The sequence below is a fragment of the Gossypium raimondii genome, chromosome 1 (genome assembly GCF_025698545.1).
Source record: "Gossypium raimondii isolate GPD5lz chromosome 1, ASM2569854v1, whole genome shotgun sequence".
NCBI lineage: Eukaryota > Viridiplantae > Streptophyta > Magnoliopsida > Malvales > Malvaceae > Gossypium > Gossypium raimondii.
The window spans coordinates 1,310,941-1,334,955 of NC_068565.1; the positions used below are offsets into that span (position 1 = coordinate 1,310,941).

The following is a 24,015-nucleotide window of genomic DNA, read 5'->3' on the forward strand; positions in this document are numbered from 1 at the left end:
TCCAATGCTGTCTCTTGTGTTTCCTTTTCTGATCATTGTTTAAGTGGCAATAATGGTGCTAGTATGAATGCTACTGATTCAGTCCTATCAGTAAATGAGCAAAGCTTTTTTTGGAACTCTAGCTTCCATTTGGATAACAAAAAAGTCAAAGGCTATAGGTGCTTCAGTTCTTTACTTCTCTTTACTTTCCTAGAACAGGGATTTCATTTGCTGATGAATTGCTAGGAAGGTGGCAGAGTAATGTTCAATGTTACTACCAAACATCTTACACATGCTGCTATTAGTATTCCTTTTTCTTTTTTTTATGGGATTTTAGTTCTCCTCAATAATGCAAGTTGCCAATGAGGGAGTGGTTTCCACACAAAAGACAAGAATTTCCTTTCATCTGTCATACTCTCAGCATGCCAAACTGGAATTCAGACTTTAGACTAAAATTCAGGTTTTAAAATTGCAGATTCACTGGTTGATTGCAAGTTGCCAATGAGGGGAATGGTTTCCACACAAAAGACAAGAATTTCCTTTCATCTGTCATAAATAAATATCAGCATGCCAAATTGGACATACTGTCCAACCATAATACCCTGCCCAAAGCTACCAAAGAAAGTGGAACCCTAGAAAGAGAAAGAGAGATGTTGGTTCAACCTGTGAATTCCTTTATTGGATCATACCACTAAAATATTCATTCTATTAACAAAATCATATCATTAAAATATTCATTCTATTAACAAAATCATAAAAAACTTCAAACTTTATAATATTATAATCTTTAGGTATCAAAACTTATACCTTTTCTAAAATACAAGTACCACATTAAAAAAATCATCAAACTTTAAGTATCAAATGATATATTAAGCATTTCAATAAATATTAACTTTAAAATTTTAGAAGCAAAATTTTTAATTAAAAAATATAAAATCACTTAAATTTAATACAATATATAATTACTTTTTAGTATTTTAACTACTTGTATATATAGTTTTTTAATTTAAAACAGTTATGGAAAAATATTTTATTGAAAACATATAAATTTAATTTAATTTAATTTTTAAAACATAGTAACTTAATTTTAATTTTGAATAGTTTTAAATTTATTTACAGTTTTTAATTAACAAATTGTAACATATTTTTTTGAATAGTTTGTCTTTGTTTACCTGCGAATTTTCTCTCTGTTTTTGTTTACCAAAATATTCTCAATCTTTCATATAGCTCTATAAGCATCTTTGATTTATTCCTTGCTTCTATTTCCAGAAATTGTTCAGCTCACTCTTCTAAAATCAAAAACAGGTATGGGTAATATCTTCTCATTCTCACTTTCACTCGATACCATCATTACCCGTTGTTGGGATTCTGCTTTTCTATGCAAACTTGAAGAAAACCTCCCTGCTTTAAAAACTGAAGTAGAAGATTTGAAGGCGACCAGGAGGGATCTGATGAGCAGGGTCAGGGTCGCTGAAGATGAGAAGCAACTTAAGCGGCTACCCCAAGTTGATCTTTGGCTTCAGAGGGCCGATCGTGTGATAACCGATGCTGATAAACTGATTGTCCAAAGTCCTCTGCATGTTGAAAAGTTATGTATGGGAGGTTGTTGTTCCAGGCATCCCAGGTCCACCCACAAGTTCGGGAAGCAAATCGCCACAATACTCCAAGAGGTGAAAGGCCTGAAGGAGAATGGAGATTTCAGTGATGTAGCCTGCAAGCCACCAATTCCTTCCGCAAATAAACGACCTTCTGATCCAACTGTGGGTTTAGAGTCCTATGTCAATCAGGTTTGGAGGTGTCTTCAAAAGGATCAAGTGGGAATTATTGGCATATATGGCTTAGGAGGGGTTGGCAAGACAACCCTCCTAAACCAAATCAATAACAAATTCCATGATACTACCCATGATTACCATGTAATTTGGGCAGTTGCATCGCAAGATCGGCCAATTGAGAGAGTCCAGGATGAGATTGCCAAAAGAATAGGCCTCTCTAATGAAGGTTGGAAATCTATTGAAGAGAAAGCCGCAGACATCTTCAACGTCTTACGTAAAAAGAAGTTTGCATTGTTGTTGGATGATATATGGGAATGGTTTGATCTCACAAGAGCTGGGGTGCCTCTTCCAACACAACAAAATGGCTCTAAAGTCATTTTCACAACTCGTCGTCGTGATGTGTGCTGTCAAATGCAACCGAACATGGATAATAATATCAGAGTGGAATGTTTACCACCAGGAGAAGCTTTCAAACTGTTCGAGGAGAAGGTTGGATCAGAGACCCTTCAAATGCATCCAGATATTTGCAAGTTAGCTGAAGCGGTGGTGGAAGAGTGTGCAGGACTACCTCTCGCTCTCATTACAATTGGGCGGGCCATGGCATCCAAGAGGACCCCTCACGAATGGAAATATGCTATTGAAGTTTTAAGGCAATCAACAGCTTCTGTGTTCCCAGGGGTAGGGAAAGAGATGTTTCCCAAGTTAAAATTCAGTTATGACAGTTTAGCTGATGAAAAAGTGAAATCTTGTTTCCTGTATTGTTCTTTATATCCAGAGGATAAATCCATCGAAAAAGATGAACTAATCCATTGTTGGATCGGGGAAGGACTTTTGGACGAGCATACCAATTTGAGCAATGCCAGAAACCGGGGACATTTCATTATAGGTTCTCTTATTGACGCATGCTTATTGGAGAAACAAGGTAATCATCGTATAAAGATGCACGATGTGATTCGCGACATGGCTTTGTGGATTGCTGGTGAATCTGAGGTGAAGTTTTTTGTCAAATCAGGTGTTCAGTTAAAGGAACAACCAAAAGATAAAAAGTGGGAAGAGGTAATAAGAATGTCGGTGATGGATAATCTAATTGAAAATCTAACTGACATATTGGCATGCCCCAATCTCCAAACTTTATTTCTTGGGAGGAATCGTTTGAAGGTGATCATCAATGATTTCTTTAATTTCATGCCGATGCTTAGGGTTCTAGACTTGTCCCACAACATGAATTTGAAAGAATTGCCAGTTGGAATCGGAAAGTTGGTTTCACTAGAACATCTCAATCTGTCATTTACACACATAAGAAAGCTGCCAATCGAATTGAAGGCCCTTAAAAACCTGAAATATTTGAATTTGGAGCGGACAAGGAGGCTGAGAATAATCCCACAATTGATATCCAGTTTCTCTAAGTTGCAAGTACTGAAAATGGAGGGGTGTTGCTATCAATGTTCACTGGTTTTGGAGGAAATGGAGCATTTAAACTATTTGAATGTGTTGACCATTACTTTTACAAGCACTTCGGAGTTAGAAAAAGCTTTGGGGTTCAACAAGTTCATTAGCTGTGCCATTGAACATGTAAGCCTTCAAGGTTTTAGAGATTCAAGGTCATTGAATATTTTGGCTTTAGCAAATTTGCAGCCTTTATATAGCTTAGAACTTTCGGGTTATATGGTTATTGAAGATGTGAAGATCGAAAGTAACATAATTGAAGGTGTAGGATGCTTCCATAGCCTTCGATCTATATACCTATTCGACTGCAATCAATTGAGGGATGCGAGTTGGATAATTTTTGCTCCACATTTGGAACGACTATTTATACGTGATTGCCAAGGTTTAGAAGAAATAATCAGTGAGGAAAAACTTAGTGAAGTCGCTGAGCTAAAGCAAAATTCAAACTTGTTTTCTAACCTAGAGTTTTTGCATCTAAATAATCTGCCCAAAATGAAGACAATATACGGACATGCTCTACTTTTTCCGCAGCTGAAGAGAATCACAATTTTAAATTGCCCAATGCTGAAGAAGTTCCCACTAAACTCCAATAGTGCAAAAGGACGAAGGCTCGTCATTGAAGGAGATGAGGGATGGTGGAAAGATGTAGAATGGCAGGATGAATCTACCCAAATTGCTTTTTTCCCCTCTTTCAAACATCGGTAATTTACTAAATGTTGGTTATTAATTAAGGCTTAAAGCCATTATTGTATCATAGCATACCTCACTCTAAGTTCTATTTTGTCTATCCTTAAATTACATGTACACGACTTTCTTCTTTAAATGTATTAACTCATTTTTATAATTTATTTATTTTGTTGTCGATTAAGTCTTGATTCAATTAATATTGTTATTATGGCAACAATAAGAGAATGTGAGTTTGAGCATAAATAAATACAAATTATTTTTTATTCATGCATTTAAGAGACTATAAGTAGTAATAGAAAATGTATAAAATTTTTATTATTTATATTGGTTTTTTTAATAATTTTCTTTAAAAGAAACCAACTTAAGCATTGTTTCTTATCATATATAAGCTCAGCTTAATCTGTGAACATCTTTACTCAAACCCAATTACTAAAAGTGAGATTATGTATATGAATTCTCTAAAATTACAGACTCATAAACAAGTTATTGCAATTAATACTCAAATGGCAGTCTCTGAATTTAATAAGTTACAGCAAACTGATTAGTTAAATGTTTGATGAGTATAGTTATTAGACATCTCCTCCTTCTCCTACCTCCTTTGCATTTTGAATTTAGCCTATCTTGTAACACTAAAATAACATTAACAGGTAAAGACTGTGTACAGAGGTAAGCATACTATGCCTAATTTCAACTTGATTTTGTAATATTTCCATCAAATAATTTTTGCATCTTTATCATAGTGTCATAATTAATAGTGTGTGCCCACTTCTGCGGATTCTCATATGGTGTGCTAATAATTCTGGAAAATACTCGGTACTAAGTGGGTATAAGCTATTGAAAAAGTGAAATCTTGTTTTGTGTATTGTTGAAAAAGATGCACTAATACATTATAGGTAATCAATATCAGAAATGTTATCATTGTAATTTTTGGGTACTAAAATCATGAGAAAAAAATCCAATATTAAATGATATATTAGCTTTAAAATTTTAGAAACAAAATTTTTAATTAAATAAAATGTAAAACCAGTTAAATGAAGACAATATACTACCATCCTCTCTGTTTTTGTTTACCAAAATATTCTCAATGTTTCATATAACTCCATAAGCATCTTTGATTTATTCCTTGCTTCTATTTCCAGAAATTGTTCAGCTCACTCTTCTAAAATCAAAACCTGGTATGGGTAATGTCTTCTCAATCTCATTTTCACTCGATACCATCATTACCCGTTGTTGGGATTCTGCTGTTGGAAAGGCTTCTTTTCCATGCAAACTTGAAGAAAACCTCCACGCTTTAAAAAATGAAGTGGAAGAATTGGAGGCGATAAGGACGTATCTTATGAGCAGGGTCAGGGTCGCTGAAGATGAGCAGCAACTTAGGCGGCTACCCCAAGTTGATCTTTGGCTTCAGAGGGCTAATCGTGTGATAACCGATGCCGATCAACTGGTTGTCAAAAGTCCTCAGCATGTTGAAAAGCTATGTATGGGAGGTTGTTGTTCCAGGCATCCCAGGTCTACCCACAAGTTCGGGAAGCAAATCGCCAGAATACTCCAAGAGGTGAAAGACATGAAGGAGAAAGGAGATTTCAGTGATGTGGCCTGCAAGCCACCAATTCCTTCCGCAAACAAACGACCTTCTGAGCCAACTGTGGGTTTAGAGTCCTATGTCAATCAGGTTTGGAGCTATATTCAAAACAAACTAGTGGGAATTAATGGCATATATGGCTTAGGAGGGGTTGGCAAGACAACCCTCCTAAACCAAATCAATAACAGATTCCATGATACTTGCGGTGGTTACGTTGTCATTTGGGCAGTTGCATCGCAAGATCGGCCAATTGAGAAAGTCCAGGATGAGATTGCCAAAAGAATAGGCCTTTCCGATGAACATTGGAAATCTAAGAGCCTTGATGAGAAAGCTGGAGACATACGCAGCATATTATATGGTAGGAGGTTTGCATTGTTGTTGGATGATATATGGGAATGGTTTGATCTCACAAGAGCTGGGATACCTATTCCAACAGTGGACAATGACTCTAAAGTCATTTTCACAACTCGTCGTCTTGACGTGTGCTGTCAAATGCAACCGAACATGGATAATAATATCAGAGTGGCATGTTTACCATCAGGAGAAGCTTTCAAACTGTTCGAGGAAAAGGTTGGGTCAGAAACCCTTCAAATGCATCCAGATATTCACAAGTTAGCTGAAGCGGTGGTTGAAGAGTGTGCAGGACTACCTCTCGCTCTCATTACAATTGGGCGAGCCATGGCATCCAAGAAGACCCCTCGAGAATGGGAATATGCTGTTGAAGTTTTAAGGCAATCAGCAGCCTCTGTGTTCCCAGGGGTAGGGAAAGAGATGTATCCCAAGTTAAAATTCAGTTATGACTGTTTACCTGATGAAAGGTTCAGATCTTGTTTCTTGTATTGTTCTTTATATCCAGAAGATCATCTCATTGAAAAAGACGAACTAGTAGATTGTTGGATCGGTGAAGCACTTTTGGACGAGCATACCAATTTGAGCAGTGCCAGAAACCAGGGACATTTCATTATAGGTTCTCTTATTGACGCATGCTTATTGGAGAAAGAAGATAATCACCGTGTAAAGATGCACGATGTGATTCGCGACATGGCTTTGTGGATTGCTGGTGAATCTGAGAAGGAGAAGTTTTTTGTAAAATCAGGTTTTCAGTTAAAGGAACAACCGAAAGCTAAAAAGTGGGAAGAGGTAACAAGAATGTCGCTGATGGACAATCAAATTGAAAATCTAACTGAGATATTGGAATGTCCCAATCTCCAAACTTTGTTTCTTGGCAGGAATGATTTGAAGGTAATCATGGATGATTTCTTTAATTTCGTGCCGATGCTAAGGGTTCTGGATTTGTCCCATAATATGAAGTTGGAAGAATTGCCAGTAGGAATTGCAAAGTTGGTTTCACTAGAACATCTCAATCTGTCATTTACAGGAATAAGAAAGTTGCCACTCGAATTGAAGACCCTAGCAAAGCTGAAATATTTGAATCTGGAGTGGACAACGGATCTAGAAATGATCCCACAACAATTGATATCCAGTTTCTCCAAGTTGCAAGTACTGAAAATGGAGAGATGTGGATATGGATGTTTATTGGTTTTGGAGGAAATGGAGCATTTAAAATATTTGAATGTGTTGACCATTAGTTTTAGAAACGCTTCGGAGTTGGAAAAAGCTTCGAGGTTCAACAAGTCCTTTAGCTGTGCCATTGAAGCTGTAAGTCTTGTAGATTTCAGAGATTCAAGATCATTGACTATTATGGCTTTAGCAAATCTACAGCATCTATGTACTTTAACACTCTCGAGGTGTATGGATCTAGAGAAAGTGAAGATCGAACGTAACATAATTAAAGGTGCAGGATGCTTCCATAGCCTTCGATCTGTAATCCTAGACGAATGCAATCATTTGAGGGATGTGAGTTGGGTATTTGGAAGTACTAAGGATAGCTGAATGCAATGGTTTAGAAGAAATCATCAGTGAAGAAAAACTTGGTGAAGTCGCTGAGCTAAAAGGAAATTCAAACTTGTTTTCTAAGCTCGAGAATTTGTGTCTACATAATCTGGCCAAACTAAAGACTATATACCATCATGCTCTGCCTTTCCCACTGCTGAAGAAAATCAGAATTGTAAAATGCGGAATGTTGAAGAAGCTCCCACTAAACTCCAATAGTACAAAAGGACAGAGGCTGGTCATTGAAGGAGAGGAGGGATGGTGGGAAAATGTAGAATGGAAGGATGAATCCACTCGAATTGCTTTTCTCCCTTCTTTCAAACCTTATGTAATCTAAGAAATGTTGGATATTAATTAAGGCTTAAAGCCTTGATTGTATCATAACATACCTCATTGTAAGTTCTATTTTGGCCATCCTTGGATTACCTGTAGTTTGGTTCTGTGTTTTACACACAGAATTTTTTTGTTTAGTGTGAATTTGAAAATATATAATGTTAATGAATTAAAATTTGAAGTATAACTTTCAACATATCATATCATTTTTTTTAATTTTATAACTAAAATTTCCATAATTATAGTAAAATTAAAAATTTTCTTATAAATGTTGTTTTAGGTTGTATTTCTGTATATTTAAATATGAGATAATTTTTATAGGAGAGAAAATGTGTTAAATATAAATTTGGAATTTTAAAAATTAAAATTTAAGTTTTAATAAGTTAATAAAATATAATTTCTTTTTATTTATTATACATGTTATCAATAAAAAAACTGATCATGTAAGATTAGATACTAAATATTGAGAATTATATTATAATAAAATAACGGTGACGTAATATAAATTTCAATATTTTTATATTAAAACTCATTAATACAAATTATTAACATTTTAAAATTGTTTATGATTATAGAATCTGGTATCATGCAAGTACAAAATTAACATATTCTTTAATGATGTTTCAATGTTGAAATATGGTTAAATGATTAGAACGTGAGTTTGAGCACAAATAAATACAAATTATTTTTGATTCACACGTTTAAGAGACTATAATTAAGCAGTAATTGGAAATGTATAAAAAATTATTATTTATATTGGTTTTGTTTAATAATTTTCTTTAAAAGAAACCAATTTAAGCCTTGTTTCGATATCATATATGAGCCCGGTTTAATCTGTGAATATCTTTACTCAAACTCGATTACTTAAAGTGAGCTTATGTATATGAATTCTCTAAAATTATAGACTCATAAACAAGTTATTGCAATTAATACTCAAATGGCAGTCTCTGAATTTAATAAGTTACAGCAAACTGATTAGTTAAATGTTTGATGAGTACAGTTATTAGGCATCTTCTACTTCCTTTGCATTTTGAATTTAGCCCCTCTTGTAACACTAAAATAACATTAACAGGTAAAGACTGTGTACAGAGGTAAGCATACTATGCCCAATTTCAACTTGATTTTGTAATATTTCCATCAAATAATTTATGCGTCTTTATCATAGTGTCATAATTAAGAGTATGTGTCCACTTCTGCTGATTCTCTTGTGTGGTGTGCTGATAATTCTGGGAAATACTCAGTACTAAATGGGTATAAGCTGATGAAAAAGTGAAATCTTGTTTCGTGTATTGTTCTTTATATCCAGAAGATGATCTCATTGAAAAAGATGTACTAATACATTGTTGGATCGAGGATGGAATTTTGGACAAACATACCAATTTGAGCAGTGCCAAAAACCAGGGACATTTCATTATAGGTTCTCTTATTGAGGCATGCTTATTGGAGAATTTGGTAAATTTGAGATGTGTAAGCACAATACCTGTGATGAAGTTGTATTTGGTAAATTTTTCTCCAACTTTTGAACCCGTGAAAGCCAGCATAGGTAATCAATAAATCATGACAAAAATTAACACTGTAATTTTTGGTACTAAAATCATGAGAAAAAATATAATACTAAATGATATATTAAGTCTTTAAATAAATATTAGCTTTAAAGTTTTAGAAACAATTTTTTTAATTAAATAAAATATAAAACCACTTAAATTTAATTCAATATATAATCATTTTATTGTTTTAAATACTTGTTTATATAGGTTTTTTAATTTAAAACAGTTTTGGAAAAAAAAACTATTTTTTTGAAAACATATTTATAAATATAAATCATTTTAAAAGATTTAAAAATATAGTATTTTAATTATAATTGTTAATAATTTTAAATCTTCGTATATTTTTTAATCAACAAATTATGCCCATTTATCTTAAATTTTAAAGTAGTAATTTAACTATGTTCCAAATAGATAACTCTGCATTTTGAATCTAGAAACCTGCTTTGAAGTTTGGGAACCAGATGACTGCAGAGGGCATAAATTTTGCAATAAGTTGGTGGCTATACTACTTAATAACTACATACTCACAAAGATGTGTAAGCAAAATTTTTTATATGGGTTCCATGTCTTTAATTGGATTATGATAACCCCTGAAACAATTTCTGAATTCTTCCATTGGCATATATGGTCATGAATTCAGTTACCTTGATCTTCCACTGTTATCTGTTTTTTGCTGATGTTTGTTTAAGTGGCAATGATAGTGCTTGTGAATATCTCATACATGAATGCTGTGGGAAGCTAATGCAGGGCAAAGCAAGTTGTGAGTTTCTACCCAACATGCTCATCTTAGTCTTTCTTTTCTGATGGGATCTTAATAATTGAAGAAGTGGAAGCCTTTAAAGAAAGAGGTAGCTCCTAACATGCCTGCTTTTTATATTAAACAAACTTTACACCTACTATGATTAATTAAAATATGTTGTATTAATGTTGCTCAAGTTGTAAAATAGAATAAGAAATTGCATTTGGTATCCACGGCACACAAAAGATGCCTTACAATGGACCCATTGTGTCAAAACCAAATAAAGTGGGATAAAAGAGAGCTGTGTGCAATGCAAGTCTTCCCAACAAGTCAATGATTTATTCACTATCTTTTTTCCTTTTTTTTGGTATCAAAATGCATGTTAACATCCAACAGTTTGTCTTTGTTTTTCTCAATCTCACTTTCCCTCGATCCCATCATTACCCGTTGCTCGGATTGTGCTACTGGACAAGCAAGTTATATATGCAACCTTGAAGATAACCTCCATGCTTTCCAAGCTGAAGTAGCAGGACTGAAGGAGCTCAGGAGTGATCTGATGAGCAGGGTCAGAATTGCTGAAGATGAGCAGCAGCTTAAGCCCCTAAACCAAGTTGAGGGTTGGCTTTCGAGGGCTGAAACTCTGATAAACGATGCTGATCAACTGATTGTCCAAAGTCCTCAGCATGTTGAAAATCTATGTATGGGAGATTGTTGGTCCACTCATCCTAGGTCCAGCATCAAGTTCGGGAAGAAAATTGCCAAAAAACTCCAAGAGGTGAAAGACCAGAAGGAGAATGGAGATTTCAGTGATGTGGCCAGCAAGCCACCACTTCCTTCAGCAACTGAAAGACCTAGTGAGCCAACTGTGGGTTTAGAGTCCAATTTCAACAAGGTCTGGAGCTGTCTTCAAAAGGAACAAGTGGGAATTATTGGCATATATGGCTTAGGAGGGGTTGGCAAGACAACCCTCCTAAACCAAATCAATAACAAATTCCATGATACTACCCATGATTACCATGTCATTTGGGCAGTTGCATCACAAGATCGGCCAATTGAGAGAGTCCAGGATCAAATTGCCGAAAGAATAGGCCTTTCTAATGAAGGTTGGAAATCTAAGAGCCTTGATGAGAAAGCTGAAGGCATCTTCCAGGTATTATGTAAAAAGAAGTTTGCATTGTTGTTGGATGATATATGGGAATGGTTTGATCTCACAAGAGCTGGGGTACCTCTTCCAACACAACAAAATGGCTCTAAAGTCATTTTCACAACTCGTCGTCTTGACGTGTGCTGTCAAATGCAACCGAACATGGATAATAATATTAGAGTGGAATGTTTACCACCAGGAAAAGCTTTCAAACTGTTCGAGGAGAAGGTTGGATCAGAAACCCTTCGAATGCATCCAGATATTTCCAAGTTAGCTGAAGCGGTGGTTGAAGAGTGTGCAGGGCTACCTCTAGCTCTCATTACAATTGGGCGAGCCATGGCATCCAAGAAGACCCCTCGAGAATGGGAATACGCTATTGAAGTTTTAAGGCAATCAGCAGCTTCTGTGTTGCCAGGGGTCGGGAAAGAGATGTATCCCAAGTTAAAATTCAGTTATGACTGTTTACCTGATGAAAGGTTCAGATCTTGTTTCTTGTATTGTTCTTTATATCCAGAAGATTATCTCATCGACGATGACGAACTAGTAGATTGTTGGATCGGGGAAGGACTTTTGGACGAGCATACCTATTTGAGAAATGCCAGAAACCAGGGGCATTTCATTATAGGTTCTCTTATTGACGCATGCTTATTGGAGAAAGGACCATATGGTCGTGTAAAGATGCACGATGTGATTCGCGACATGGCTTTGTGGATTGCTGGTGAATCTGAGAACGAGAGGTTTTTTGTAAAATCAGGTGTTCAGTTAAAGGAACAACCGAAAGCTAAAAAGTGGGAAGAGGTAACAAGAATGTCGCTGAGGAAGAATCAAATTGAAAATCTAACTGAGATATTGGAATGTCCCAATCTCCGAACTTTGTTTCTTAGCAGCAATGATTTGAAGGTAATCATGGATGATTTCTTTAATTCTATGCCGATGCTAAGGGTTCTAGACTTGTTCAACAATATGAATTTGGAAGAATTGCCGGTAGGAATTGCAAAGTTGGTTTCACTAGAACATCTCAATTTGTCACAGACAGGAATAAAAAAGTTGCCAGTCGAATTGAAGGCCCTAGCAAAGCTGAAATATTTGAATCTGGAGCGGACATGCGATCTAAAAATGATCCCACAACAATTGATATCCAGTTTCTCCAAGTTGCAAGTACTGAAAATGGAGGAATGTGGCTATGGATGTTTATTGGTTTTGGAGGAAATGGAGCATTTAAAATATTTGAATGTGTTGACTCTTACTTTTAGAAGCGCTTCGGAGTTGGAAAAAGCTTCGAGGTTCAACAAGTTCTTTAGCTGTGCTATTGAACATGTAAGCCTTCAACATTTCAGAGATTCAAGATCATTGAATATTATGGCTTTAGCAAAACTGCAGCATCTATGTGTTTTAAGCCTCTCGAGTTGTATGGATCTAGAGGAAGTGAAGATCGAACGTAACATAACTGAAGGTGCAGGATGCTTCCATAGCCTTCGATCTGTAACCCTATCTGATTGCAATCATTTGAGGGATGTGAGTTGGGTAATTTTTGCTCCACATTTGGAACATCTATGGATATATGGATGCATTGGTTTAGAAGAAATCATCAGTGAAGAAAAACTTGGTGAAGTCGCTGAGCTAAAAGGAAATTTAAACTTATTTTCTAAGCTCAAGCGTTTGCTTCTACACCGTCTGCCCAAACTAAAGACTATGTACCACCATGCTCTGCCTTTCCCCCAGCTGAAGCAGGTATGCATTATGGAATGCCCAATGTTAAAGAAACTCCCACTAAACTCCAACAGTGCAAAAGGACAGAGGCTCATCATTGAAGGAAAGGAGGGATGGTGGAAAGATGTAGAATGGGAGGATGAATCCACTAAAATTGCTTTTCTCCCCACTTTTATACCTCGTATAATTAAGGGTTAAAACCATTATTGTATCATAACATGTGTCATTGCAAGTTCTATTTTGTTCATCCCTGAATTACATGTAGTTTAATTTTTTGTTTTCCTTTATATAAAATAAAATGTTTGAATTTGAGAATACATTATGTTAATGAATGATAATTTGAAGTATAACTCTCAACACATCACATCATTTTCTTTTCATTCTATAACTAAAATTTTGATAATTATAGTAAAATTAAAATTTTTCCTATTTTGTATATTTAAAATGAGATAATTTTTCTTATAGGAGATACTATAAATGTATTAATTTGTAATTTGTAATTTTAAAAAGAAAAATTAAGTTTAAATATAATTGATTTTCATTCAAAATACACATAAGCATAATATCAATAAATAAAAACTTATCAGAAGCATAATACTAAATGCTACAATATTTCAATATTTGTATATTAAAATTCATTAATACAAATTACTAACGTTTTAAAACTTTTATAATTATAGAATGCTACTACAAAATTTAACATATAATTTTTTAAAAAATTATTATTCATATCTAATATTTAAATGAATTGGTGACATTATTAGTTTTAAATAATTTTCTTTAAAAGAAACCAATTTAATAGTTTCAGCAACCAAATTATTAAACAGAAAATTAAAGATAAACAGGGTTATAGCAACTTAATTTTTGGAAAAAGGGTGAGAAAATGAACTCTTTTCATTAGAAAAATCAATAGCTATTTAATTGCTTATTTATATTTATATTTATCTTTTATCTTTTATTATTAATTTTAAAATAAATAAAACTAGACTTCTGACTTATATCTATTAAAAATTCAAATGTTTTAGTTACAATGATAAATTTAATTTTTATCATACATAATGTTCCATGTTAATATCTCATTATAAACAAAACCAAAATTAAACATTTACAAATAACGACAAGCAAAAACTTGCAAGACTTGAGCACTGAATTAATCTATGACTACTTATACTCAAAGTGAGATTACGTGTATGAATTCTGTAGAATCACAGTCTCATAAACAAGTTATAGCAAAGTTATTAATAAGTGATGAGTGGAGAATATGATATGCCAAATTGTAACAAACACTACTACATCTGCTTACCACAGCCTTAGCTATAATTGCACAAACCATGACAAGGAGTTGGAAAAAAAGAAAGGCTTTGCATTACCTGCTACTAATGACAACTCTCCCTAAAATCCATTCGAACAAAACTTCAACCCCACAATTAGGATCAGCAATTACTTATGGTTTGATCAGATTATACCATACTGAAATGTCTCATTTTTTACATCTATTTTTGTCATACAATGCTCAACCTACTTCCTTTGCATTTTGAATCTAGACACCGGCTTTGAAGGTTGCGAACCAGATGACTGCAAAGGACATAAATATTGTAGTAAGTATTCAAGGCAGTAAATATGCAACTTATTTGCTATATACTCACAAAGATGCGTAAGCACAATACCTGTAATGAAGTCGTATTTGTTCCCACTGAACTTTTATCCAAATTCTGAGTATGCTCAACTATAGAACCTGTAAAAGCCTGCACATATAGCCAATAAATCATGACGGATAAAGGCACATAAACAACATGCCCTAATAATTAGTCAAAGTAACCAGCATGGTAGAGGTAGCATACCTTGGAACTATCAAATTCTGTTTTTGAGGTCTGGACAGATTTCTGTAACACAAAATTGGAGTTAAAAAAGATGGCTAGCAGCCCTCTCGTCGGTGATCTTGCATTTATTAATACAATATAGAGAGGACAAGGCTTGATACAAGGTCATTGATGTTATCCAAAGATCTATTCTGAAATAACATGAATGATATCATGTTGGTTTTCTTTATTTTTCTTTCTCCCAAAGAGCAGAGCTCAAATATAAGCTACAGCTACCTTATTTCATTATGATGGTTCTGCTTCAAACTTACCTTCTCGAAGGGAGCAGAGGCATTTATGGAAGGACTTAAAGTCTTTGTGTCTTGTTGTATGATTCGACCATGTGAAATTTCACCTGAATAAGATAAAATAAAGGAATTGCCTCATCTATAAATCAAACTCGAAATGATATTCACATCTATCAGTAGATAACATAATATCTTTACCCTCCTTGAGTTTACATGATTGACCACATGCATAAGTCAGAAACATAACAATCATAGTTACCTTTGGTAACAGGTTCCTCTGTCAATCCAGTAGACTGCATTTCAGATATACAGAAATCACACTTCAGGATTCATTTATCAATAAGTTAGAAGGATTATCAAAGAAAGGCTAAAAGACAAAGAAGGCATACAAAGATTTAATCACTTACAGCGAACTGATTAGTTAAATCTTGATGTTTATATTTATCGGACATCTCTTCAATTGGTTCTTTGCCGTTGAACTGCTGTAGTTGTTTCCTTGACTGAGACTGATACAGCTATTTCATGAGTGACACATTCAACATACAATTGTATTAACAGGTAAAAAGCACCAAGTCCCAACATTACCTCTGAATATCTTTGACCATGATCAAGATAACTGTAACATTCATCCTTTTTTCTATGAAAAGCAGCTTTAGTCAACTCATCTTCATTGCTGTCACTTTCAACTGCATTAGCATCTTCATCTTCATCTTCAAGATTCTCCTCATTATCTTCAGCTGCAAGTTCTTCTTTCTCAAGCTCTTCCAACCTTGACATTATACGTTCATATTCATCATCCTCAGATGCACCCATTTTATTGTCTGCTTCAGCCACACTAGGAGTTTCAAGTTCCAGTGAACCTGAAAAGAAAACATTTTGTCTAACTTAAATTCCTCAACTTCATTAAATAACCAATAACCATTTCATCACAATCAGTTAAGATAATTAGGCTGCATAATAACAAGTACCTCGACAAAAGAAGTTCTAACAAAAGAAGAACGAACAAGATATTATGCAACATGTTAAAAGAGATATTGCAAGCAACCAGCATACGAAGTTCACATAAAACATAATCCAGAATCTGTTTGCTAGAGTATCATCCTTACTAAAACCAGTAGACTACAAAGTTCCAATACCCAACAGTGAACAAAAACGAAAGAAAAAGACAGGTTAACCTGCCTGATTGAGATGCCCGTTCGGTAGAATTATCCTCCTCATACTCTCTAATCTCCACAAGACCCTCCTGTAACAATAAAATCATAGTAACAGGTAAAGACTAGGCACACACAAGAAAAAGTGAGCATACTTACGCCCAATTTAACTAATGTTTTATGAACACTAATGTTTAATGAATAAACAACACAAAGCAGAAAATTGGGGGAAGCTTACAGCAGCTTCAGAAGCAGTGGAATCAAAAAAAGAAGCCTCAGCTTTAAGATCCTGCATTACGGCCTTCAATGCGTCCACTTTAGACTCCAATGATTTCCCTCTCCTCTTTAGGATTTCAACAGTTTGTTTAGCTGTTCTTTCAGTATAATAACTTTCTCCCAGTAAAACCTACAACAATGATTTCATATTCCTAATTAAAACCCTAAACCCTAAACTTGCCAAATATTAAAATAAACTCCTAATTTAGCGCGTAACGCAAAAGCTATACCAGAAACTCATTCGTATGAATCAAACGACCAGGAAAAAACGCCGCTTTCCCAAACGGAACCTGAACAAAAAAAAAGCCTAAGCAACCTTTTTTATTTTTTGCTTTTTTACTAATATGTATAAATAGAGTGAAACTGATTGATCGTAAATTTGAAATTCTTGCCATGATATCGTGGTGGAGTTCGTCGGGGAGCTTTTGAACGAGGTTGATGAGGGAAGTGTTATCGGCGATGAATTCTTTTAACTGATTCATTTCGTTCTGCTTCTCCGATAACTTCTCCTCCACCATCTTCGCCGCCTTCTGAACCTCCTCCGCCGGGAACATTGAAGACAGCGACGTCACCATACCTTTCACTTCCGATTTCCCCATTTTAATTTTTAATTTTTGAATAGTGAGAGCTGAAGAGAATGAGCTTACGACGAACTGGCTGCGACTCGAATTGTTTGATTCTTTGGAGCGGCTCAGGACTCTTCTAGAAGGTTAGATGACTGTGAAAATTTAGGGTTTATAGCATTAGACGTCCAGAAATTATAGCCAATATTCTAAATTAGTCCCAAAAGTTCAAATTGTTATAATTGAGTCCTTAATGTATCAATGGTAAGCTTGGGATCTAACTTGGACATATTTAAAACATATGAATCAAATTTTAAAGCAATAATAATAAATTTAGCCTTTAATATTTACGTCTTTTATCAATTTGGTCATTTTTAGCTATATTTAACCCTCAATATTTGAAAAAAGTCAAATTATTTTTTAAACAATATTGGCATGACAATCTGCATGGTAGTCCACATTTCCTTCATTTTAACATGACATTATTTGTCTTATATATCATCACGTCAACAGAAAATTTTAAAATTATAAAATATTCAACAAATCAAAATAATTTTAAAATTTTAAAATTCTAAAAGTTCATAATTCAAAAAAATAGCATGAAGTATACATGTAGTGTCATACGGGCTTTCATGTTTAAAATTTTAATGTTATAGTCATTATTTATGTTAAAAAATAGTAATTCGATTCTTTTTAAAAGGTCAATGGTCAAATTTGACTCTTTTAAAAGGTTCAGATTAAACTTAGTTAAAAAGGAATATGACTAAATTGACAAAAAATGTAAATATTAAAGACTAAATTTATCATTATATCAATTGATGGTGATTGATGATGGATGAAAATATAGAGCAATGATATAGGTTATTGTTGAGAGGCATTTGGAAGGGGCGGAAGTGAATTTCTTCTCCAAATATTTACATTGAGTTTGAATTTTGAAATCATCATCGTTGAGAGAATTTTACATGAATATACTACCGACTTAAACACGATTAGTCTTAAATCGTAAAACAAATGAAAACATTTATAATTATATGGAAAAAAAACATACGGCTACAAAATCAAGTAGTGAAGAAACTTGGTAGCAACAATAGATCACACTTAATTAGTGATTATTAATTCAAATTTTTTCACTCGATTCAATCAAACGCTCACACCTAATTAGTGATTAACCATAAATTTTACTTTGAAATGATCTATGATAATTGAGGTTATTTTGATAATTATTTGATTAAATTAATATATTATTATTTCGTATTTATTTTTAAAATAACAATTTAATAATACACAAAGAAAATATAAACTAATATAATAATATAATATTAATAATTAAAATTTTCAACGTAACTGGTGGTAATTAAAACCAAATAGATAGGGTTTTTAAGTTTTAAAAATCATGTTTGATAAAAATAAAATATTATTTACTATAAATATTTAAATTAATTTTAGTTTTAAAATATATTTTAACTTAGTGTATTAATATATTAAAATAAATAAAAGCATGCAAGGGTTTGGCGTCGCGATCCTCCCGCTAGTTTCTTCCTAAATATACAAATCAATACCAAATGTTAGTTTTGAGAATCAAATATATACGTATAAACTAGATGTGTATATATATTTATTAGCATGCATGAACAAGCTTATGAATATATAAGCTAAATCATAGACATGTAAAAAGAGCAAGGGAAGCTAAATCATAGACATGTAAAAATAGTGCAAGGGTTAGGCAGGTAGCAGATGGTGAGAATTATAATCAGGCACTCCAAGATTGCCTTCAACACCTGCCAAGTCCAAGGGTTTGGTTGCTGGTTTAAACATGCAGAGAAGGGAGGTGACGGTGAGAAGCCTCCTACTTCTGCAGCCATATAATCAAATGTCTGATTCTCCTCGGGCACGATAGCAACATCATTTGTTGAATCCGATGGCACCTCCATCAACTTACGTTTCTTGTTCTTCTTGATTTCTCCTTCACTTTCTTCGTAATCCGAGCTCACAACAGCAGCATCCTTATTCTTAATCTCACAGATAACGGAATCACTCAAACCAGCGCTAGCAGCTTCTTGGTCTTTCAGAGAGTACTCGTCGTGCATAACCCATTGACCATTTGATTTCTTGCTTTTCTTGCTGGTGATCAATGTGAAGTATTTATCAAACCCTATGACTTCGCCGCCATCCTTGTGCTTCACTTCTTTGACATATTGTTGGAGCCAACATCCATCTCCCGCGGTTCTTTCGATTCTTGATTTGCTCCTTTTCTTCAACTTCGTGATAACCCAGAAAGACTCTGCCGAATCTTGGTCGAAAATATTCCAAGGCTCGCGATTTGCACCATAAAACATCATCACACCAGAAGGTATGGGATCGGCCTTGATGATTGGTTTAAGGTAATCACAAAGGATTTCTTCTTTGGTGGGAAGAAATCGAAACCCTATAGGAATTTGAAGCTGCGATCTAACAGTTGACATGATCGGGGGTTCGTTAAAGACGAAGAGAAAGATGAGACTAATTTGGAGGCTTTCAAACCAATTTCTAGAAGTGTTCCAGAAGATGTCCGGTTATAACCTCACATATATATATATTTCTTTTGTATCAAATAAAAAATAATTCGAGAGCGTAAATGTTAACCTCATAAGTCATTTTTCTTATGTTCATCATCATCATGCAGTATGAATGTAGCTTAATATTCAAAAACAAATGAATTAATAAATATGAATCTTTAATGAACTCTCTAAACAATCATGCTCTGGTATAATCATTAGAAATACTGAAGGTCTGGTCCTAGCTTCTACTGATAGGTACATACCCAACGCGTTTGTGGCGGAGGCTATGGCAGCGATCCAGGCGATGACATTTGCAGCAGATCCGGGGTTTATGCATGTTGTTTTTGAAGGCGACTCATTGACGATTATAAAGAAACTCACATCACCCAATGAAGACAGATCGAAAATTAGTGGTCTTTTTTTCTGGTGGAAAGGATTCATTAAAGAAAAACTTTTGTTGAGCAATGTAATTACTTACATCCATCCAAGTGCCAACATTGTGGCTCATGATCTCATCTGCTTGCAGGAAGTGGTTTGGGGTGAGATGGAAGAGGTCCCGGTCCTCCCGGATGTGGCCGTTGACGGATATCGGCGAGGGTGGTTCGGTCGACGTAACTTCTGAGACCTGGCTCTATCTTGATGAGGAAATGGAGCTTGATTCCCTTCGCATTGTCAGTTTTGGCTTCTTGTTTGGGTCGAGAGCTCAACTATGGCTTCTACTTGCTTTTGTTTGCTTCGGGAGAGGAAAGGTTTTGGTGTATTTTGGTTCTTTTGATTGATCTTGACCAGGCCTTTTCTTCTCTCTTGTTAATGGCACTCACTTTTCTACATATACCCACTTATAAAATACAAAAATTATAATTGAAATGAGGGTAAATTACACCACCAGTCACTTAACTTCGTGATATTTGACAAAACAGTCACTTAGGTTTCAATTCAGTCACTCAATTTTTAAAAAATAACAAAACAATCACTAACGTTATCAAAAAGTGACAAATCAATCACTTATTAACATTTTACGTTACTATCTTAACGGGACCGCTGATGTGGTAATTAGCTGATGTAGCCAATTAACTTGCGACGTTGACATGGCAATGCAATTAAAATTGGTCTTATTCAGAATTAGATCATTGTACATTATGAAAACTTAAAAAGTAGTTCAATTAAGTATCAATGTTAAATCTTGAAAATTAGTTCAAGCATCAGTGTTAAATCTTGTCTGTTGACTCAAAAATCAGCATTATGCAAGAAATTAGTAAAAATCAACAATTCAATCAATAATTTATATCAAAATTGAGGACTATCTTTTTTCATAAATTACAAGGAAGACATTTACAACTAGACCTAAACAGTGACAAATTACAAATTTAAATCCTAAATACCTTTGTTCAGAGGATTCTTAGCCAGCGTAATCAGTGAAATCGACGGAGATGGAACTCATGCATTTGGTGTCAAGATAGAACTCGATGGAGCAAAACTCACAACTATCCGTTGAGGACGGAAGAGTTAACTTTAATTTCGACAAGGTCGATGCCTATGGTGGGAACCTCAGCGATCATGATGCTACGGAGGGCGTTGGCCATGGAGGCGTCAATGTCGTGGAAGCATAGTCATCTTTGAGTACCCAAATTTTGACCATTGGGAATCACTGGTACCAAGCTCCTTCCATTTTCTTTTCTTCTTTTCTTCTTCTTCTTCTCCATTTCTTCTCCATTTCTTCTACTGCCCAGGGCTCTTAAATGGGGCTGTTTAAATGACAACCAGCCCACCGTTAAATGCCATGTCACTTTTCCATTACATCTGTAACAGAAAATAGTTAAAATGATTGATTTGTTATTTTTTAAAAGTTGAGTGACTGAATTGAAACCTAAGTAACTGTTTTGTCAGCTATACCAAAGTTGAATAACTGCTGGTGCAATTTACCCTTAAAATTTACACTTTTACTCATTTTCTCATAAAATAAAGAATTTACAATTTAACTCTTATCTTTCTAAATATTTTTTTTTGATAAAATATATATACAAAATAATGTTAACATTAAATAAATATAATTATATTAATATTAAATAAAAAAATTAATCTCCTCTCCTCCTTCCCCACTAAATACTTACTTATAATTTAATAACTAATAGTGTAATTCATCAAAAGGAAAAGTATAATACACATAAACTCTTTATCCACCTCCTACAATATATATATATATATATATATATATATATTTGTTTGTTATAATCAAAACTTACATTGCAATCAACCCCAAAAATATTAATACCAGACTCAAACCTAAACTTTGAGAAAAATATACAAAATTTTAATAACTTAATATATTATTAAAAGTAAAAAAAACAAATTAAAATTACTTATTTCTAGTAAAATAACATCATTTGATTTATTAACAAAGGTATAAATCATCAAATATAAATCCTATACATATATTGTAACTTATTCTTCATATTTGATATATATATATATATATACACATTTCAATCAACTAGTTAATGCCACCTTTCTCAAATCTAAATATAATATCGTGCATTAAATATAAATCCTTTTATGCATGTCCCGGAGCCATAAAAGGTGATAACATCGGTGTAGCCACCGGTACCATAACCGGAGGAATCGCAATCGAACCACCGCCGCCGCCGCCATAATGGTAATCAAAACATTCCACCGGATGTTCAAGCGCTGCTTCACACTCTTTCTCACTTCTTTGCCTCGGCTTTTCCGGCAAACAATTCCGGCGATCATCAAAAGCCACACCATTCGAACTCAAATTCCCACAAATCCCTTCTTCTTCACAAAAATAGTTGTAAGAAAACGTGAAATTCTTCAAATTAGGCAAAACACAAACACCCGAAGGTACAATCCCACTCATCATGTTATGAGCTAAGTTTAATATCTCCAAATGAGCTAACCCGGCAATACTATAAGGTATTGGACCGACCAAATTATTATTACTAACATCCAATACTTTGAGTTTATAAAGGTAACCCACTTCCGGCGGTAAGCAACCCGACAAGCTGGTGTTGATCAATAAAAGCTCTTCTAACGTGTTGGCGAAGTTTGCAATGCTCGGCGGCAAACAGCCGCCCAGTTTGTTATTGGCGAAGACGACAACGGAAGCCGAACTAGCGACGAAATTGTTCGGTATCACGTTAGAGAACCGGTTGTTGTTTACGAAGATGGCGTCGAGGTTTTTAGCGAATAGTTGAGCCGGTAATGACCCTTCGAACTCGTTGTAACGGATATCGAGATACTTAAGTGACGGTAAAGAAAGGACGACGGTTGGAAAAGGGCCGACGAATCTGTTGTTACTTAAATCGAGTTCGAATAAGTGAGAGAGATTGGATAACGTTTGTGGGACGATGCCACAGAAGCGGTTGCTGTTGAGATGGATAAGAGCGAGGTCGGTGAGAAGACCGAGTTCATCGGGGAGGTAACCGGCGATGTCGTAGCCGTTTAGGTCAATACCGGCGACGACTTTGATGGTTTTGTCGTGAGGGTGTGGTGCACAGTACAGGCCTGTGTATTTGCATACGTCGGGGCCAACCCAGTTTGTGGTGATGTTGTTGGGGTCGGAGTAGATGACCTTTTTGAAAGCTTGGAGGGCTGTGTAAGCTTGTTGGAGCTTTGGGTTTGGAGGCAGTGAACGGTGGTGGTGATGGTGGTGGTGAGTAGCGGCGGAGGAGGAAGAGAGGTGGAGTAGAAAGAGGAGCAAGGTATGGGAAATGATGAATGAACAATACCAAGTTGAAGCCATTGTTATTTTTGGTGGATGCTTTGTTGATCGAACTTGGTTTTTATGTAGGAAAAAAATGCCTTTCATTTTCATGAGAAAAGGCTTTATTCCCCTATTTAATCATGTTGTTCATATATATGATTTCGGGTTAGATAATTCGAGTTACGTATTTAGGGTTATTAACTTTTAATTATCAATCTAAATTGAATCAGATCAAATTACAAATAATACATATACATTAAAATTTGAAATATATTCGGACAAAGCCTATACCATTAATATTTTAATTATACTTGTCATATAATTTTTTAATTAATTTGATATTTTATTATATCTATAACTACTTTTATTTTACACAGAGTATTTCTTATTTGCAATATATACATAATCAAATCGACATTGATTTGTTTTTAGTAGACGAGGACATCCCAACCCATTTTTATAGTGACAGTTAACCATTACAAAATGGTACGATTTTGCATCACATAACATTGAATTTTCATTGGGTCGTAAGTTCAAGGAATGTTGGTCATTGTTGGCCACTAACTCTTTGACCAAAACATTAATAAATTCTAATAAAATTATTCACTAAATATTTGTAAAAATTGAGTCTAAATAATAGAATTATCTACAAAAGTAAAATAGATTCAGTTAATGAATGTTTATAAACAGAAGCGGAAGGTAAACAATGATCTTAACCTTATATTGTCGTAAATATTGTCAATGGAACCACGGAAGTACCACATAACCAATTACGAAATCGTAAAATGATAGCCGTAAAGTCATAATTATTGGGGAAATGGAAGAGGA

At 34.5% G+C, this 24,015-nt stretch overlaps 5 protein-coding genes across 11 annotated transcripts in view; 2 read left to right on the top strand and 3 right to left on the bottom strand.

The window, feature by feature from the left end:
• The window catches only part of LOC105786627 (disease resistance protein SUMM2), a 58,739-nt gene extending 45,592 nt beyond the window's left edge, over positions 1-13,147 (top strand). For 2 of the 4 annotated variants that reach the window (XM_052629148.1, XM_052629142.1), the window contains exons 2-3: positions 6,037-6,545; positions 11,860-13,147. In XM_052629148.1, the coding sequence (XP_052485108.1) occupies positions 6,037-6,545; positions 11,860-13,030 (1,680 nt within the window). In that variant the 3' untranslated portion in view covers positions 13,031-13,147. Of the gene's footprint in view, positions 1-6,036; positions 6,546-10,707 lie in introns of all 4 variants that reach the window. The other 2 variants (XM_052629146.1, XM_052629144.1) reach the window with 2 other exon arrangements.
• LOC105774112 (uncharacterized) overlaps positions 1-17,052 on the bottom strand; it is a 42,341-nt gene extending 25,289 nt beyond the window's left edge. For 3 of the 4 annotated variants that reach the window (XM_052629169.1, XM_052629175.1, XM_052629172.1), the window contains exons 1-6: positions 16,759-17,052; positions 16,597-16,656; positions 16,329-16,496; positions 16,119-16,182; positions 15,525-15,799; positions 15,347-15,445 (exon numbers count right to left, since the gene is read on the bottom strand). In XM_052629169.1, the coding sequence (XP_052485129.1) occupies positions 15,347-15,445; positions 15,525-15,799; positions 16,119-16,182; positions 16,329-16,496; positions 16,597-16,656; positions 16,759-16,965 (873 nt within the window). In that variant the 5' untranslated portion in view covers positions 16,966-17,052. Of the gene's footprint in view, positions 1-14,021; positions 14,408-14,499; positions 14,578-14,673; positions 14,716-14,963; positions 15,047-15,198; positions 15,233-15,346; positions 15,446-15,524; positions 15,800-16,118; positions 16,183-16,328; positions 16,497-16,596; positions 16,657-16,758 lie in introns of those variants that run through there. The other variant, XM_012596469.2, reaches the window with a different exon arrangement.
• LOC105774078 (disease resistance protein SUMM2-like) lies at positions 1,131-4,049 on the top strand. The gene has a single exon (XM_012596421.2). The coding sequence runs from the start codon at positions 1,287-1,289 to the stop codon at positions 3,900-3,902; it is 2,616 nt and encodes an 871-aa protein (XP_012451875.1). The 5' UTR covers positions 1,131-1,286; the 3' UTR covers positions 3,903-4,049.
• Positions 17,053-18,620: 1,568 nt separating the features above from the next.
• Positions 18,621-19,391, bottom strand: LOC105786628 (NAC domain-containing protein 83). Its single transcript, XM_012613146.1, has one exon. The coding sequence runs from the start codon at positions 19,389-19,391 to the stop codon at positions 18,621-18,623; it is 771 nt and encodes a 256-aa protein (XP_012468600.1).
• Positions 19,392-21,807: 2,416 nt separating this feature from the next.
• LOC105774159 (leucine-rich repeat extensin-like protein 4) lies at positions 21,808-23,233 on the bottom strand. The gene has a single exon (XM_012596541.2). The coding sequence runs from the start codon at positions 23,224-23,226 to the stop codon at positions 22,018-22,020; it is 1,209 nt and encodes a 402-aa protein (XP_012451995.1). The 5' UTR covers positions 23,227-23,233; the 3' UTR covers positions 21,808-22,017.
• Positions 23,234-24,015: the final 782 nt, after the last annotated feature.

Bases quoted from the DNA above. Each gene is read 5' to 3' on its own strand.
- LOC105786628 (XM_012613146.1), bottom strand. From the start codon at position 19,391: ATGTCAACTGTTAGATCGCAGCTTCAAATTCCTATAGGGTTTCGATTT.
- LOC105774078 (XM_012596421.2), top strand. From the start codon at position 1,287: ATGGGTAATATCTTCTCATTCTCACTTTCACTCGATACCATCATTACC.
- LOC105774159 (XM_012596541.2), bottom strand. From the start codon at position 23,226: ATGGCTTCAACTTGGTATTGTTCATTCATCATTTCCCATACCTTGCTC.